This window comes from Rhipicephalus microplus, chromosome 7 (assembly GCF_043290135.1).
Source record: "Rhipicephalus microplus isolate Deutch F79 chromosome 7, USDA_Rmic, whole genome shotgun sequence".
In the NCBI taxonomy this organism is placed as follows: Eukaryota; Metazoa; Arthropoda; class Arachnida; order Ixodida; family Ixodidae; genus Rhipicephalus; species Rhipicephalus microplus.
In genome coordinates, this window is record NC_134706.1 from 56,056,761 (window position 1) to 56,070,990 (window position 14,230).

Sequence of the window (14,230 nt, forward strand, 5' to 3'; positions counted from 1 at the left end):
TGCTTCTTTTAGTCTCTTCAGCAACTCGTTCACGATTGCTTTGAATATTTTCGTTAAACTGAACATGCCGTAGCACATTTGAACAAATTGAAGTAAGCCCATATGCATAATTACAAACCAGGGCCTCGATTCAGGGATCAGCTCAATTTGCTGGTCGCTAACGACAAATTCAAAACAGAAAAAATTTGCCACCTGCTAGGACCATGAACATGTCGTCAGCCCTTGGCAGTGACTAGTTATCACTTTTAACGCAGGCTTTTACTGTTACTTTATAGTCTCCACCAACTTTCACTCTGTTGCCTGGTTTTTGGACTACCACCAACGGCGTGGTTCACTCACTCTGCGTTACACCTTTCAGTAACCCATCAGCTTGTAGGCTGTGTCTACTTTAACTCAATTGTATTATGAAACATGGTACTGGACATGCCTTCCAGAACACTGGCAAGCTCCCTTCTTTTAAAGAAAGTTTAGCTTGAAAGCCCTTTACCTGTCCTAAACCCGGAGTGATAGCATTGATTTACCTTTTCACAAGGTTTTCCGCTTTGAGCTCCACTTGCACTGCGTGGATGCCGTTCAAGTCGACGTCCAGGTTCTCACTTCGATCACACTCAAGTAGTGTTCGCTGGTTTCTTGGAACAATATATAGTGGGGTGCGATGCAGGATGATCCGAGGTTCTTGGGCAGCCGAGTTTGCTTCGAGCTCGCTTGCAGTAGCTGTGGCATGAATATAGTGTGGAGCGCGTCATTGCAGCATAAATAAAAATGGTTACACGAAGGCGGGTGGCGTCAGAAACACATGTGGGACATTCGCTGCGGTTATCAAAAAGACACCGCGTAAGAGCACGTCAGCGCCGCGATTAACTCAGCATTTTGGTAGTGCAGTGACGTTAGCATGACTGTCTTTTTGCGAACTCAACACGCGCCTACCACACGCATGTTCGTGGGCGTATCTCCTCTTTAACACAAGTTCTGTTGTTCCACCTGCAGCATGAAAATGAACTCGAACTCACCGGGTACTTCGACGAGCAGGTAGAAAGGGTGTTTCCCGTCCAAGGGCAGCCGCAGGTGCAAGTTGTCTCGAACACTGCGCACTGATTCGGCGTCCATCACCTCGAAGGATGACAGCAACTCGGGAAACAGCATGAAAATTTCCACTTTTGAAGGCAGCAAGGGTGCACACGCCGCACTCTCGTGCTGCCAGTTTCACTTCGATTAAGTATTGCAGATAAATATTAGAATAGGGGGTCAACAGGGGTGCTCGGGTCTTGTCGGCTACGCGGCTGCGATCGAATAAGTTCATGAGCGCGGTGAAATTGAATGCGAAACATTGTAGCTGCGTGGTGATATCACTTCTACTTCTGCGTACGTGTGTGCATAGTCTGCGCGATAAAGCTGATAGATTAATCGTGCCGCTCGATGTGAATACTGTTCTCGGCATGAGCGAACGTGGTAGGCGTACCCGAACTCCGCTGTGGGTGTCTGTCAATTAACCTGATGGACGCGTGAAATCGGAAACAAACTCATTGATTCTGAGAAGGCGCAAGTTCAACTCGTGACTGTGATGGTGTCAGTGTGACTGTCAAGCGTTTGATGCGGTGGACACTGAGCGGCCGCTTCTTTGCACATAAAATAATTTGGTGAGCTTACCCTACTTGTGCAAGGCTGAAGCCATAGCGGAGTTTGTGATAATCTAGCTTCTCGAAGATTTTTAGGTTAGTTGTCTACTTATGTGTGTGGTTGGTTTTGAAATGAAGACCACATCAGTTCTGTCTTAATTTTGATTGTAGTAATTGGCTGAGGCTTAACGAACGTTACGGTAAGCTCTCTTGTCTTTATTGATAACGCTTTAATTAGAACGCAATTATGTCGGGCGCAATTATGGAGGACATGATCAGTACCGAACTAATAAACGTAATCTTGACTAGCAGGACAATAATTGTCGTAACATTAGTAAGGGCTATTTAACATGGTTTCTCTTAGCGTCCTCATGAATAACGTTGCGTTAATTAGCATAGTTTAGTTTTCTCATCAAACAACCTGCTTTAGTTAGCCCGGCTAGCTTTACATAACTGCAATAGCATGGCCTTAAGATGTGGCGCAACTACCTCCGCCTTACCATGACCTTGCCTAATTAGCGAGGTCATAGCATGTCCTGGCATAACTATTTAGGTATACCGTGGAGCAAAAAAAATTACAGCTTATTTATGGAGTGAATAATTTGTGGGGTGAAGCTTCGGAGAGTTTATCGGTATAAACTGTTAACCATCTGTCTGTCTGTCTGTTAGTCTGTCTGTCTGTCTGTCTGTCTGTCTGTCTGTCTGTCTGTCTGTCTGTCTGTCTGTCTGTCTGTATCTCTGTCTGTCTGTCCATCCCTCCGTTTGTCGGTTCGTCCGCACCTGCTGAGTCAGTCATTCACTAGTTGGTCACGTCAAACAAGCTAGGAGCGAGAAACCTATGGCTTTAGGAACTTCGCCCCTAATATAGCAAATTATACGGCCACATGTGCTTAGGCGCTAGATGTCAATTACAACAAAGACGATGCGCACCAGCCGAGCTGTGCGCTAGAACGTACAGGCTGACCATGATGATTAACACATGGCTTCGGGTTTAGCTGCGGTCGCGATGTTGTGAGATGGCCGGACAGTAAGAGGCCACCATGCTGAATATTCTAGAACAGATTTAGTGCAGGCAATAGACGCTCCTAAGTTAGTTTGAACACCCTGTGCTTCTAAAGAATACTATCAAGAAATGTTTCTGACGCTTTTGTATCTTGGGTGCACTTTTGCACTCAGTGAGACGGCAAACAAATGAAAGAACATGCATCTGGTTTGAAAACAGCTTCGAAATTAGTCTACTGTCCTTGACGCGATGACCTGTTTCATCGTAACCAATCAAACGCAGCGTGCTGAGGGGTGGATTTGAATTTTTCGTTTCGTTGACTCGTTCGTAAAGGGTTGTCGCCAGAGCTCGGGAAGATCCCGAGTTTTCCGAAACTCGGCTGATCCTGAATAGCGCCCCTGGTATAACATAGCGCTGTCCTTTGTACCGGACTGGAACCTTGGCTTTCCCTAGAACTTGCTTTAGGGCGAGTTGGTGCCTCAGTTTGATGGACATTTTGAAACTGGCACTACACTAGCAACATAAACAAGTGGGGAAAAAAGAGGCAGACAGTTACCAAATTTCTCTTCTCTGAGCATAAGTTCTACCTAAAAGGGCTGCTTCGCAAGGCCGGCTTGATGTTCATTGTAGAGCATCATTTCACAACCTTCTTACTGGTCAGCAACAGCGTGAATATTCTTCGCACCTGGTAGGCGTTGTCCGCATACTCGATTGATTTATTATGTGGGGTTTAACGTCCTGAATGCCATATAAAAACTGGGAGATGCTGCTGTGAAGGACCGCAAAAGTTACGAGCACCTGGAGTTCTTTAACATAGACCAAATTTTAGCATACGGACTTACAGCATTTTAGCCTCCATCAAAACTGCTGCCACTGCTGTCGGGATTCAATCCCAGGGCTTGCTGGTCAGCAGCAGAGTACCTTAGCCACTGGACCACCACGGCAAAACCTCAGCATACTCGAGCCAAGACCAGTGCGTTCGTAGCTTTGCACCTTGCTTTCCAACAGCAATGAGGAGTATGTGGTCATGCTCTCTCCTACAATGGTGAAACGTTCGCTTGGTTGCCTCGCATTGCTTGCCTGGCATCAACGCAAACGCAGATTTCCTGTCTGTGTACCTTATCGCATTGATATCAACTTCCACACTACTGCCACGTCGAAACCCCCTCGGTCCTGTTTGGCAAACACTTTTGACAAACTCACATGACAGTTTGACAACAGCTAATTTTTAGTAGACCCGTCTATTGGCAGGGTTTCGCAGTCCAGTGACGAACCGCTCGCGTAGCGCGTTGTGAAGGAGTCTGCCGTACTTTTATTTATCATTTATGTGCTTCAGAGCAACTGCAAACGTGGTTACTGTTACACCTTCCGCTCGGTAGCCCCCGTTGCATTTGAATCTTTCTGCCATAGTTCGGGTGACAGGCTTGTGATAGTCACTGACTATTTTCATCAGGTCTACCAGGATCCTTTTCGCAGGGATCACCTGTAGCAAGCAATCTTTCAGTGTCTTTTACGTGTTCTTGCCAATGGCCAATGTGAAGGTCAGATTTTTAAACTTCTGTTCTTGTACGTTGGCTACTTTGCAGTAGTGCTCGAATATTTCCACGTACAAAGCACAACCTTCAATGCCACCCTCCAGGAATGCGTCGGATTGACACTTTTTGGTCATGTCGTGGTCTGCGTTGCCCCAATCTTTCACGGGATATGTTCTTGCCCACCATTTTTTGTTTCAGCTCCATCGTCACCAGTTGTAGTTAGGAAGAGGAAGGCAGCTGTGACACGTATCGTGGCGAACAGCTTATTCTGATAACGCAGCGTCTTGCTTGACAATATATACACACAAGTTGAGGTGCATCAGTAGTGACGTCACTACATTTGGTCTTTTTCTTAGATTAAACACAGAGGATAACGAAGCCGCCATACTTTCACTTGCATATGTGCAATTCTGCAAATTTAGGGGGGATTTTGTGTGCTGTTTCTTACAATCTTCTGAAACGTATATTTCATAATTTACTTTAGAAGGGTATTTGAACTCGCATTTCTCATGGAACTTAAGGATGTTGCGTAGCACTTTGTGAAAAAAAACGTTTAACAGTTCAATTTCTTAAAATTTTATGTACATCAGTCATCGAAAAATCATTCTATCAGCTGCGCCTAAAATTACCGGCTGTAAATCTGCTGCAAGTGACCAAACAATGATACACAAAACCTTCTCGTGGCAGCCGCTGCAAAATAACAAATGCGAAGTCCGGACTTCCATATTGTCTCGAATTTCATGTGTAGAGTCGCTTCGGAAAGTTGAGTACTAAAGTCGCAGCAGTGGCCAATCAGATATACGAGCGCTCACAGATGGCCAATGAGATAAGGAATGTCTCACTTTAAAAAGTAAAGGAGGCTGATAACCAACATTGTCAATACTACAGATCAAAAAGTGTGCTAGTAACATGCCCATAGAGCGCCTTTATTGCAGAGCATCTTTGGGCCCCATAGTGTCTTCTAAATTTAACATTGCCATCAGACGAAGTTCTTGTCTGCCTTAACTTTTCTCCCTATAAAAGAAGCTCGTAAATGTGCAGTCCAACATTTTACCTAACAATCATGTAACCACATATTGTCCAGCATTTATTTTCATCCTGTCTCCATAGTTTCCAGCAACCTATCTTTTAACTATATCTTATATAGTAGAACTATAGCTATATTTCTCCCCCCCCCCCCTTGAACTCTGAAAACGCCTAGTTATATGAATCAACGCTCGTTGCTCAGGATAAGGCATGCCGGCCTCTCAGAGATGACAGCGCAGCTTCTTTGAGCTGGGTCAGCACCACAAAAACTTGTTCACACACTGACCACAAGATGGCGCACGGTTCTTACCAGTGAGGTTTGACCAAAATTTTTATTGTAGCACAAAAGTATCACAAACAGAGTAATGATACCTAAACTTCCTTAACAGATTCGTCACACACTTTCACAGGAATCGAAAGCACCTCTGTGAACAAACGCCTAATATGAAAGCGGTGCTTGTTGGTTTCTCTTTTATCTCCATGATGTCAAGTGTCTTGGCATGTAAGTCATATTTCCTTCAACTTATAGATTTACACAGGGTAGCTTTATGGATATAAAAGTGGCAATATTTCTTACAAATAAGTGTATTGTGATGTCTCTAAGGCTCTGTAAATATTGATAGTACAAGCAAGGTACCAACATCAACAGGCGAGATTTATCATCAGATCAAAAGTGCTTGAACAACTCAAGCGCCGTATGCGCCTGTTCTTCACCTGCAGACTTAATATGTACAGAGTTTGAACAAGCATTTGCAATTGCACAAAGAAATGATGAGATGTGAAAGTTATAACTACTGCATCGTATTCATTATGAAATGCTGATCACCAGTATGGTGACCACAAAATGTGATAATTTATTATAATTTCTCCACTTTACGTTAAGTACGGAATTTAGCTCACAAATGTCTTTTTAATTGTGTGAAAGCACAAAAGGCAGCGAGATATTAGAATACCAAACAAGAAGTGTTTCCTTCGTTCGGAAGCTTGTATTCCGTTTTTCTAACCAGAACACATATATTTCACTTTAATTTTGGAGTACAACTATGCATGTTTTCTTGTACGAAGTCAATCTTATGCAAGTTATCTGGCGAATAGAAAAGAGATAAAAATAGAAGTAATCTGTTCTATAAAAAACAACTAAGTCGGGGGCACTATTATCTTGAACATCATTCCGAGTGAACAGAATCAAGTACTGTCGAATAGTCTTTTCAGTGCATTAAATTGTTTAAAGGAAATATTAGACTCGCATTAGAGCACAGTTTACAGTAAATATATTAGAATGTTTGTCACGGTGAAGAGCACTCCTGCAGAACTCGAAAATAGCAAACATTACAATTGGTCGAACCTCTGGCCCAGAAACGGTTAGCCAAACTGCAAGCAAGCAATGTGTGCCATGCAAAAATAGCAGCAAATAGAGCGTCGGCCGTCAATAATCAGATCATAACTAAAACGATTCATCGTTTCTGCATCACACATACCAGATCCCAGCGTTATTGTCGGAATCCCCTGAGCCCTTAAATAAACCTGACTTTTTGTGTTTTGCGCTGCAATGTAAAGAAATTCTATTACAAACCGCGATTCGGTCCGTAGATTGCGATGTGCATTGCACCGAGCGTTGCTAAGAGCCGTTTTCTTGTCTTTGTGCGTGAAGCCTAAATACACCACAAACAAATGAAATATATTGATTTGTTAAAAGACAAATAATGCTTATTTAACGTCTGTCTATACCTTCAACAGACCCTTTAAAGGTATTATGCCAAAATAAGATACTAATTCTTTTGGCACAATACCAATATACTAGGAGAAAAAAACGAAAGCGCAAAATGTTACTCATTAGTATAACACGAAAATAATCAACATCGGGAGTCTTAAAGCTGTTGGTTGTCGCATTCATATCCAAAATGGGAAGCCTGCCAATATAATGGATATGTTGCTCTCAGTTTCGCAATATGCTACAAAACTGCCAAAATTTTTTACAGAGTCTCCCGTGCAAGTTCCAAATGCGCGTCGAAATTATTTTATACGGAAGCGAGCTTTGGCTATACAAATGCACTATTTGGGCAAGTTAGAGGCAATTTGTGGCTGTTAAGCTACAACCTACTTAGAAATGAAGGAAAGTGTAAGGTTAAGGGCTAGTTTCCTTTGTCAAGCACAATAATACTCAGAACTAACACACAATATCACCAGAATTTGTACAGGGGGTGGGTTTTACTAAATTGTAATGTATATTCGCTTCCGTCTCTTATTACAACTACGCACTACGTGACGCTAAACAAGCAAGAAAGAATGTTATACACGCACCGACATGGCAACAAGTGGTGCTTATTGATGGACGCGCGTTTAAGACACGCATATACTTCATAAAGTTAAAAGTGTGGTAGCTCAGTCTTTTTGTCCCACAGCAATAATCGTCATCAGGCTGGCGTGCACATTACTTTCTTGAAAACTCGGTGCTGGCCACTTCCTATCGAGAATGCAATGTAACCCTGATAATGGGCATGTGTATCGTGACCGGAATGTACCGGGTGCGGGGCGATAGCGCAAGGATGGACCGCAATATAGATGACGATATTTGTTGTGGGACAAAAAGACACCCTTTTTACTCGCTCTTTTTTTAAGGTGCACAACTTCTGTGCCTTCCTGCTCTTTGCAGGAGCACAATTGTCGTTGGTCATCCCAGCAAAATCCTGGCGGTGCCCCTGACCCACGTGCTCAACATATGAATGCCTAGCGTACTCGCATCGATTGCCCAACTAACATTGAATAGTTATATACGTAGCACATAGATGAGAGTACCATCATGTTCGGTAAATTTTACTGTCGACGTCTCGTGATTCAATATAAAGTCTTACAGAAAGTGCGTCGATCACGCCTAGTTTCTTCCAATGTGCCGCTAACGTTATCAGTGTGCGGTTGAGACTAGCAGTCATACATACTGCTTCGAATGTCGTATGCGTACGTAAACGAGGAGTACAGGAAATGCTTTCAAACGAGTGACAAAATCTAGTGTTCAGTGAGCAGTTCAAAGGTACGCTGTTTTTTACATCGGTATAAAAAAGCGCATAGCGAGCCACTGCAATTGCCGTAAAACATACCTGTTTACGCTAAAAAGTAGTGCGGCAAAACGTGCGAAATTGATGTGATGCAAGGCAGTCCGTAGCAAATAAGCTAACAATCACCTGTTAGGTTGGCGCGAGCACAAACAGATGCAACTCTGCTTCTAAGCGACAAAATCAAAACATTGGATACTAGAATTTGTATTAGGAAAAAGGAAAAATGTGCTGTTGTCGTTTTTCAGGTGTGGTGTAGCAGGGTGTTGCATCGGGGATGTGTGATGCGATAAGGTTTCACTATCGCTTACTGATGTTTTTGTTTATTTTAGGTTTTTTGCGGTTTTTTGCTTAGCTCGTGGTCCAGTCTAAGTTACGATGCGCGCATACCCCAAATTCTGAAAAACCATTGAAAAGCCCAAGTTCAGCCCATAACGGTTGTTCCAGAGTGCAGCGCACCAGCGTCCAGTGTGAAACATTCTACGTCTCAAGCAATGCCCTATCGCGTTTTTTTACAGCATGTTCTGAAGAGGAAGTGCCACGTTTTTGTCAAAACTATCAAGTGGTTCCGCAAAGGTACTGCCCAAATGTCAACCAAAATTTTTGGCGCTGCAAGCCAGGAAGTAATGGGAGGTGCGCGTGTCCTCCTCATCTGTTGAGAGCAGTGAATCGAAAGTGTGTGAAAGTGGAAGATTGTGGTAAGCAAGCCATCGCCTGCATTTTAAATCGTGTTTTTTAAGAACGAGGAAACGAAAAGGTTCAACAAAACTATGTTCATTGATCATATTCGTTATCACTGGAATATGACCTGCAGTCTGTTGTACGCTTAATTTGTGAACGCAATGAGCAAAACAGCAGTAGGTTTGTAGATACGTTGGGGCAACGCCCACGAGCTGGAACAGCCATTCTTACCAGACGTTTCAAGTGAAGATAACTATAATTTCCGAGTTTTCTTTATGTGCATGAGTTTCCCTAAAATATTTTTATTCAGTTTTGCCTAAACATTTCATTTCCTCAGCTGATGATCGGCAACATTCAAAATTCGCTACGTATCTGCATGTTACACTGCAAATGTCGTCCAAAGATGGCAGTTTTGCGTTTGGAGAGACTGAAAAAAAACGTTTATTTGATGTTCTGCGCAACAAAATCGGTGAATGGTAGTCTGAAGGTGCTGCGTCAGAGTGCCTTGAGCGTGCCTTGGAGGCAAACGAGTGCATCAAGTCATGTCACATGTGAGACATGAGCGCCATTTGGCAGTTATCTTATAAAGTGAAGCGCGCGGTGTTCGGGCCCGTCTTGGAGGGGATAACGTGTAGAACGGAAGGCGACTATAGGTGCCGCCACAGTGTCGTCTTAGCAAAGCGTTGGAAACACTTGCCCTTTCGTGCAAGTGTTGCGAAGTCAGCGCAGCGGGATAAGCGCTACGGTCCTTAGAATTACTTGTATGCCTTTTCTAGTATAAAGGCACAATACAGATTATGGACGTCTATTATGGTGGCTCAGATATGCGCCCTCATTGTTTTTTGACTGACAATTGGACAAGTTCATTGGAACGCTAAAACTTGATCAATATCGAAGAGCGCTGCGGATGGGGTCGGCCGTTTAGAGTATCGTTCGGCCAGTTTCGTGCTGTTTAGGGCACCGTTAAGAGCGGACAAACAGACAAATGGACAGACAGACAGAGCAAAATTTTTGTGTCGAAGGTCCCCAAGAAAGACTATGGTCTTTAAAAACGATCGGCTCGGGACTACATTTGTCGACGGAACAGTCCTTTTTTTTGTCAAAAAGTCATAAAGGAGGGCAGACACCTGTTATGAGATTGCACACTGAAGACACCCCAGCGCTGGGAACCTGAGCGCCAAAGGGCACAGCTTATTGTTTTCTGTTGTCGTGGGCTCAGAAATAGGTGACTCATGAGCATGCGTGCAGAACCCACAAGAATAGAGGGGCGTCAGAGCTATTCTCCGTAAGTTTTTACGTAATCACGCGAAATAGTGTTTACGGATGGCGATGTCACGCTTTCCCGAAAACGAGACGCGTCTTTAATTAACTCAGTTGCCATTTAAAGACCACTATTGAGTCCCACCTACCGCACTGCATATGAGTATTGGCTTTCTGTATGGCTTCTGATTTGGCGATTCAATATTTCAGTTCACGGATTCGCTGAACTCAAGATGAATATTAATGAACGAAATACCCGATCTGCTCGCTGTGACATAAATGCCAGGGCTAAAGTGCCATAAATGCCTTAACAAGCTCGGCAAGCTTACATGGCTCAGTTTATTGGAAACTGATGTGAGGTTTGATGTCTCACTACCATGATATGATTTGGAGAGCCGCTATACTGGAACGCATGCAAAATTGATACCACCTGAGATTCTTCCGAGTGCGCTGTATCAACGCGTTTTTTATTTCTTTCAATGTCAGTGCAGGCGGTGGAGAAAAACATTTATTTATAGAAGTTATGCATAAAGAGGGTGTGGAGCGGTTCTTTAGGGGCCACCACCTACAAAAACTAGGTGCGAACGCTTGCTTGTTAACGGGAGCCATTGGTTCGCCTTAGTTCAGTAAGTGGTTGTGATGCGATGCTGCACGAGGAGCAGCGCTGCTTGTGTCACACGTGTTTCCAAGCGCTTTACCCTGTACATCCGTCAGACGTGTTTCTCACTCCTATAGTATACGCCTGCCAAATTTGTTCCTTCGGACTCCTTCTTTGTGGCTCAAGCAATGCAACCGCTACATCAGAGCGCTCTATATGTTGGCGCATGCATTTGTACGGCTGTAACACTTCCTCTTTGGTTACCCGCAGAGCGCCACAAATGACTACAGCATATCTCAAAACACGGTATCTTTTACAGAGCCAGCGTGACAGCCAACAATATGAACACAAGAAATTCAAAACACCACACCACGGATCCGTACACAATGAAACAAAAACTAACCTCACATCATTTCTGTCGTGAGGCACTACATCATGGGCTCTCTCCCCCATGACCACAATGCACTCACGAAATCTAGGCGATGTGCAAGAGCAGTAAAAGATTAGAGGAGATGGTGGTGAAAGGCTGGATCGGGAGCATCTGGCTTGCATTGACAAAGTAGAGGAGGTATTGGTTTTATTCTAAGGCTTATAGAACGTGGCCTCTATAGAAATGCCGCTGCTCGGGAGGGGATACAATCCCATGTCCTATGGCTCAGCGGCTGGACACCTTAACCACTAGACCACGTGGCTTATTCTTACTGGGTTGGTGTAGTTGAAAATGTGTTCATGGAGAGGACTGACGCACACATCAACACCTATTTTGGTCAGTAAGAGTTGCAGCGGACTCAGTAAAATACCTCACTAAGTGTTCACTAGCGCACAGTAACCGTTTTGGTTGCGAGAGCTCCAATAGTATGAAATGAATGTTCAAAAGCTTCTTTGTATTTAAATATTCCTTCGCCGAAGGCCAAGCTGCAGTAAGTAGATAACTGTTGCACTGCCAGCAGTAGGTATCCTGAATATGCGATCGACTATCTCCCAGTTTGTAGCGATTCGATGGGTGGTGAAGCACGGTTTACCCTGGTCTAGCCTACTCAAGCGGAAAGGCTGGAGATGCGATGAAATGTCGCGCAGTAGCCAGTACTATGCTGGGTAGAGAATCATCGCTTGACCTATTGAAGACGAAGTCTCGAGTAGGCTTTCAGAACCAATGTTTACTCTACAGGGATGGCGCATATAAATGGCGTATCAGCTTCAGGGTATATGACGCTGAGACCTATTCATTCTGGCATGCTGATACGCAAGCGAAACTACGGGCATAAGATAGCAGCCTAAGTCGAAGCAACACATCTAGCATCCTTTTGTGCCTCTCTACTAGGTTTTTTTTTCTCAGGAGATACTGCAGGGAAAAAGATGTCGCAAGCGACATTTTTGATGCACGAACCTGGGTCGTGATTGTTCCCTAAGTGTGGACTTATAAGCAACGAATGAAAACTTTTACTATTTCACACAGAAGCCTGCATGTTTTCGCTATCTATTGATTCATACTTCTTTAAAATATGTGTTTGCCAAAAATATTGGCTGATAAGCATAAGAAATAACCAGAAATATCAATGACATTTTCTGCCTTTCTTTGACGTTTTTGACCTCGAAAGAAACATTGGGAATTTGTTGAATTCGAAGAACTTGACTCTTCAATGTAACTTTAAACGCAGTTTTAATGGTAGAATATATAAAGCCGTGGTTGTGCAATGAAGTTGCATCACATAAATGACCAACAGGAAAAAATTGACAACTCTGGCACCTTTTTATTTTAAGTAGACTGAGAACATTGGAAGCTTTGTAAAGATTTTTCGTATCGTGATAACACCACTTATATGTATTAAAACTTATTAGTAACAGTAGTTTATGTAAAACCGCGCGTTTTCTGTATATATGCGTTAAATAAATTAAATATACGATAGTACTTTAGAGAAATAAAAGGTAATTTGTTTTCTCTGAAGTGATAGAGATAGTAGCAATCGCTGAAGCTTTCTATTATAGTTTGGAAAAAAAATCTCATAATTTTCATACGTAAAGCCGTAACGGTTAATGAAGGGATTGACAAAAACGGATAAAAGCGAATGTAGGGTGGGAAACCTGGTAACAGGAAGGGTTCTGTGACAGTACACAAGGGTGGGAATAAAGACATCGGAGAGAGGGCACACAGGAAAAGAAGAGAATTTGAAATAACTTATCTTCAATGAATATATAGCTATTATTTATTAGCTTCCTCCTTTAGTCGAGCCAAATTATCTCACTGCACATGACAGCATATTTGTAACCCATTCTGGGCAATATGTAAAACCCCACTTAGGAAGACTTTATGCCACAAAACCTGAATTCTCTTCTTTGGAGTGCTGTATCAGACACAATTGACACAACTCAGTAAATTGGCTTTTATGAAACTAATAAACAGTGAGCCAGCCATACAGTCTTGTTGTTTTCGCCAAAGTGATCTTGTCAACAAACTACAACTTTTTTTAGAAAGACACCTCTGTATGTGTCCCACAGCATACAAACACAATGGCGCCTACGGTGATACTGCGAAACATGAGAAATTGGTGCCCCTTTAAGACATGATTTCTAACATAACCATGCAGAAAGGAATCTTTAAAAATATTTAAGGCAAAGTCTGCTTTCACATACCGTGCATCATTGCATAATTGTCCAAGGATGGCAGATTGCATTTCCATTTGGTAATTTATTGGGAGAACTTTAAAACTTAAATCAGTCTTTATTTTGCTTTCAACTTTTTTTCATAGATACAAATTTTCACCTCTTCATTCTTTTTTAAAATATTCAGATGTACTTTTGAAATTCAGGGTGTTTCTTTGACTGACACGTAAGCAAATATATTTGGAGGCGTTAAAATTACCGAAAATAGCGTAGTGTTATAGCTATAGAGCAGAAATCTCGCGCATATGACTGGTAATAGATTCACAGTGCATTCAAGCTCAACATTTTGCTTCGCACAGACAAGGTAGACAAGAAGAAAGTACGACAAAAAACACAGAGTACAGAGTCTGAGCTACCCATGGAAGTAGTACAGTCACTCCTAGGAAATCCAGAGGATGAGCCAAATGTTCGAAAGGTAAGGTAACTATACAGATATATATATATATAGTGTAACGTGCACTGATATTGTACAGTACACAGTCCTCTACCATTTCGCGTTCACCGAAATGCGACTACTATGACCAAGAGCGAACCTGCCACCTTCAGGTCAGTGGCTGAGCACCATCACTACAGTTCGACAGGGGTGGACATGAATCGAGTCCAAGAGGAAAAGATCGTGTTAGCGGGAGAAGCAAATTGTGCTGGGAAGATGAAAATAAGAGGTTTGCCGGAATAACGTAGGTTAGTGCACATGACCGGGTGTATGGCCAAAGTGTGGGAGAGGCCTATGCCCTGCAGTGGAAGTAGTCAGCCGGTGAAGATGATAGATAAATGTGACCAAGCCTCTTTACAAGCTGTCT

General features: G+C 43.0%; 2 protein-coding genes across 2 annotated transcripts in view; one reads left to right on the top strand and one right to left on the bottom strand.

Annotated features, from left to right (window-relative positions):
* Positions 1–517: 517 nt before the first annotated feature.
* Positions 518–1,264, bottom strand: LOC142767776 (uncharacterized). Its single transcript, XM_075870011.1, has 2 exons — positions 1,011–1,264; positions 518–714 (listed from the first exon to the last, which is right to left on the bottom strand). Exons 1-2 carry the CDS (start codon positions 1,141–1,143, stop codon positions 518–520), a joined length of 330 nt encoding a protein of 109 aa, XP_075726126.1. The 5' UTR covers positions 1,144–1,264.
* Positions 1,265–5,594: 4,330 nt separating this feature from the next.
* LOC142766949 (uncharacterized) overlaps positions 5,595–14,230 on the top strand; it is a 37,402-nt gene continuing 28,766 nt past the window's right edge. The window contains exons 1-3 of the mRNA XM_075868148.1: positions 5,595–5,682; positions 8,749–8,928; positions 13,730–13,845. Coding sequence (XP_075724263.1) covers positions 5,625–5,682; positions 8,749–8,928; positions 13,730–13,845 — 354 coding nt within the window. The 5' untranslated portion in view covers positions 5,595–5,624. The remainder of the gene's footprint in view (positions 5,683–8,748; positions 8,929–13,729; positions 13,846–14,230) is intronic.

Coding starts and splice junctions, on each gene's coding strand:
- LOC142767776 (XM_075870011.1), bottom strand. CDS start 1,143: ATGCTGTTTCCCGAGTTGCTGTCATCCTTCGAGGTGATGGACGCCGAA. Junction 715..1,010: donor CCTGCTCGTCGAAGTACCCG/GTGAGTTCGAGT, acceptor TTCATGCCACAG/CTACTGCAAGCGAGCTCGAA.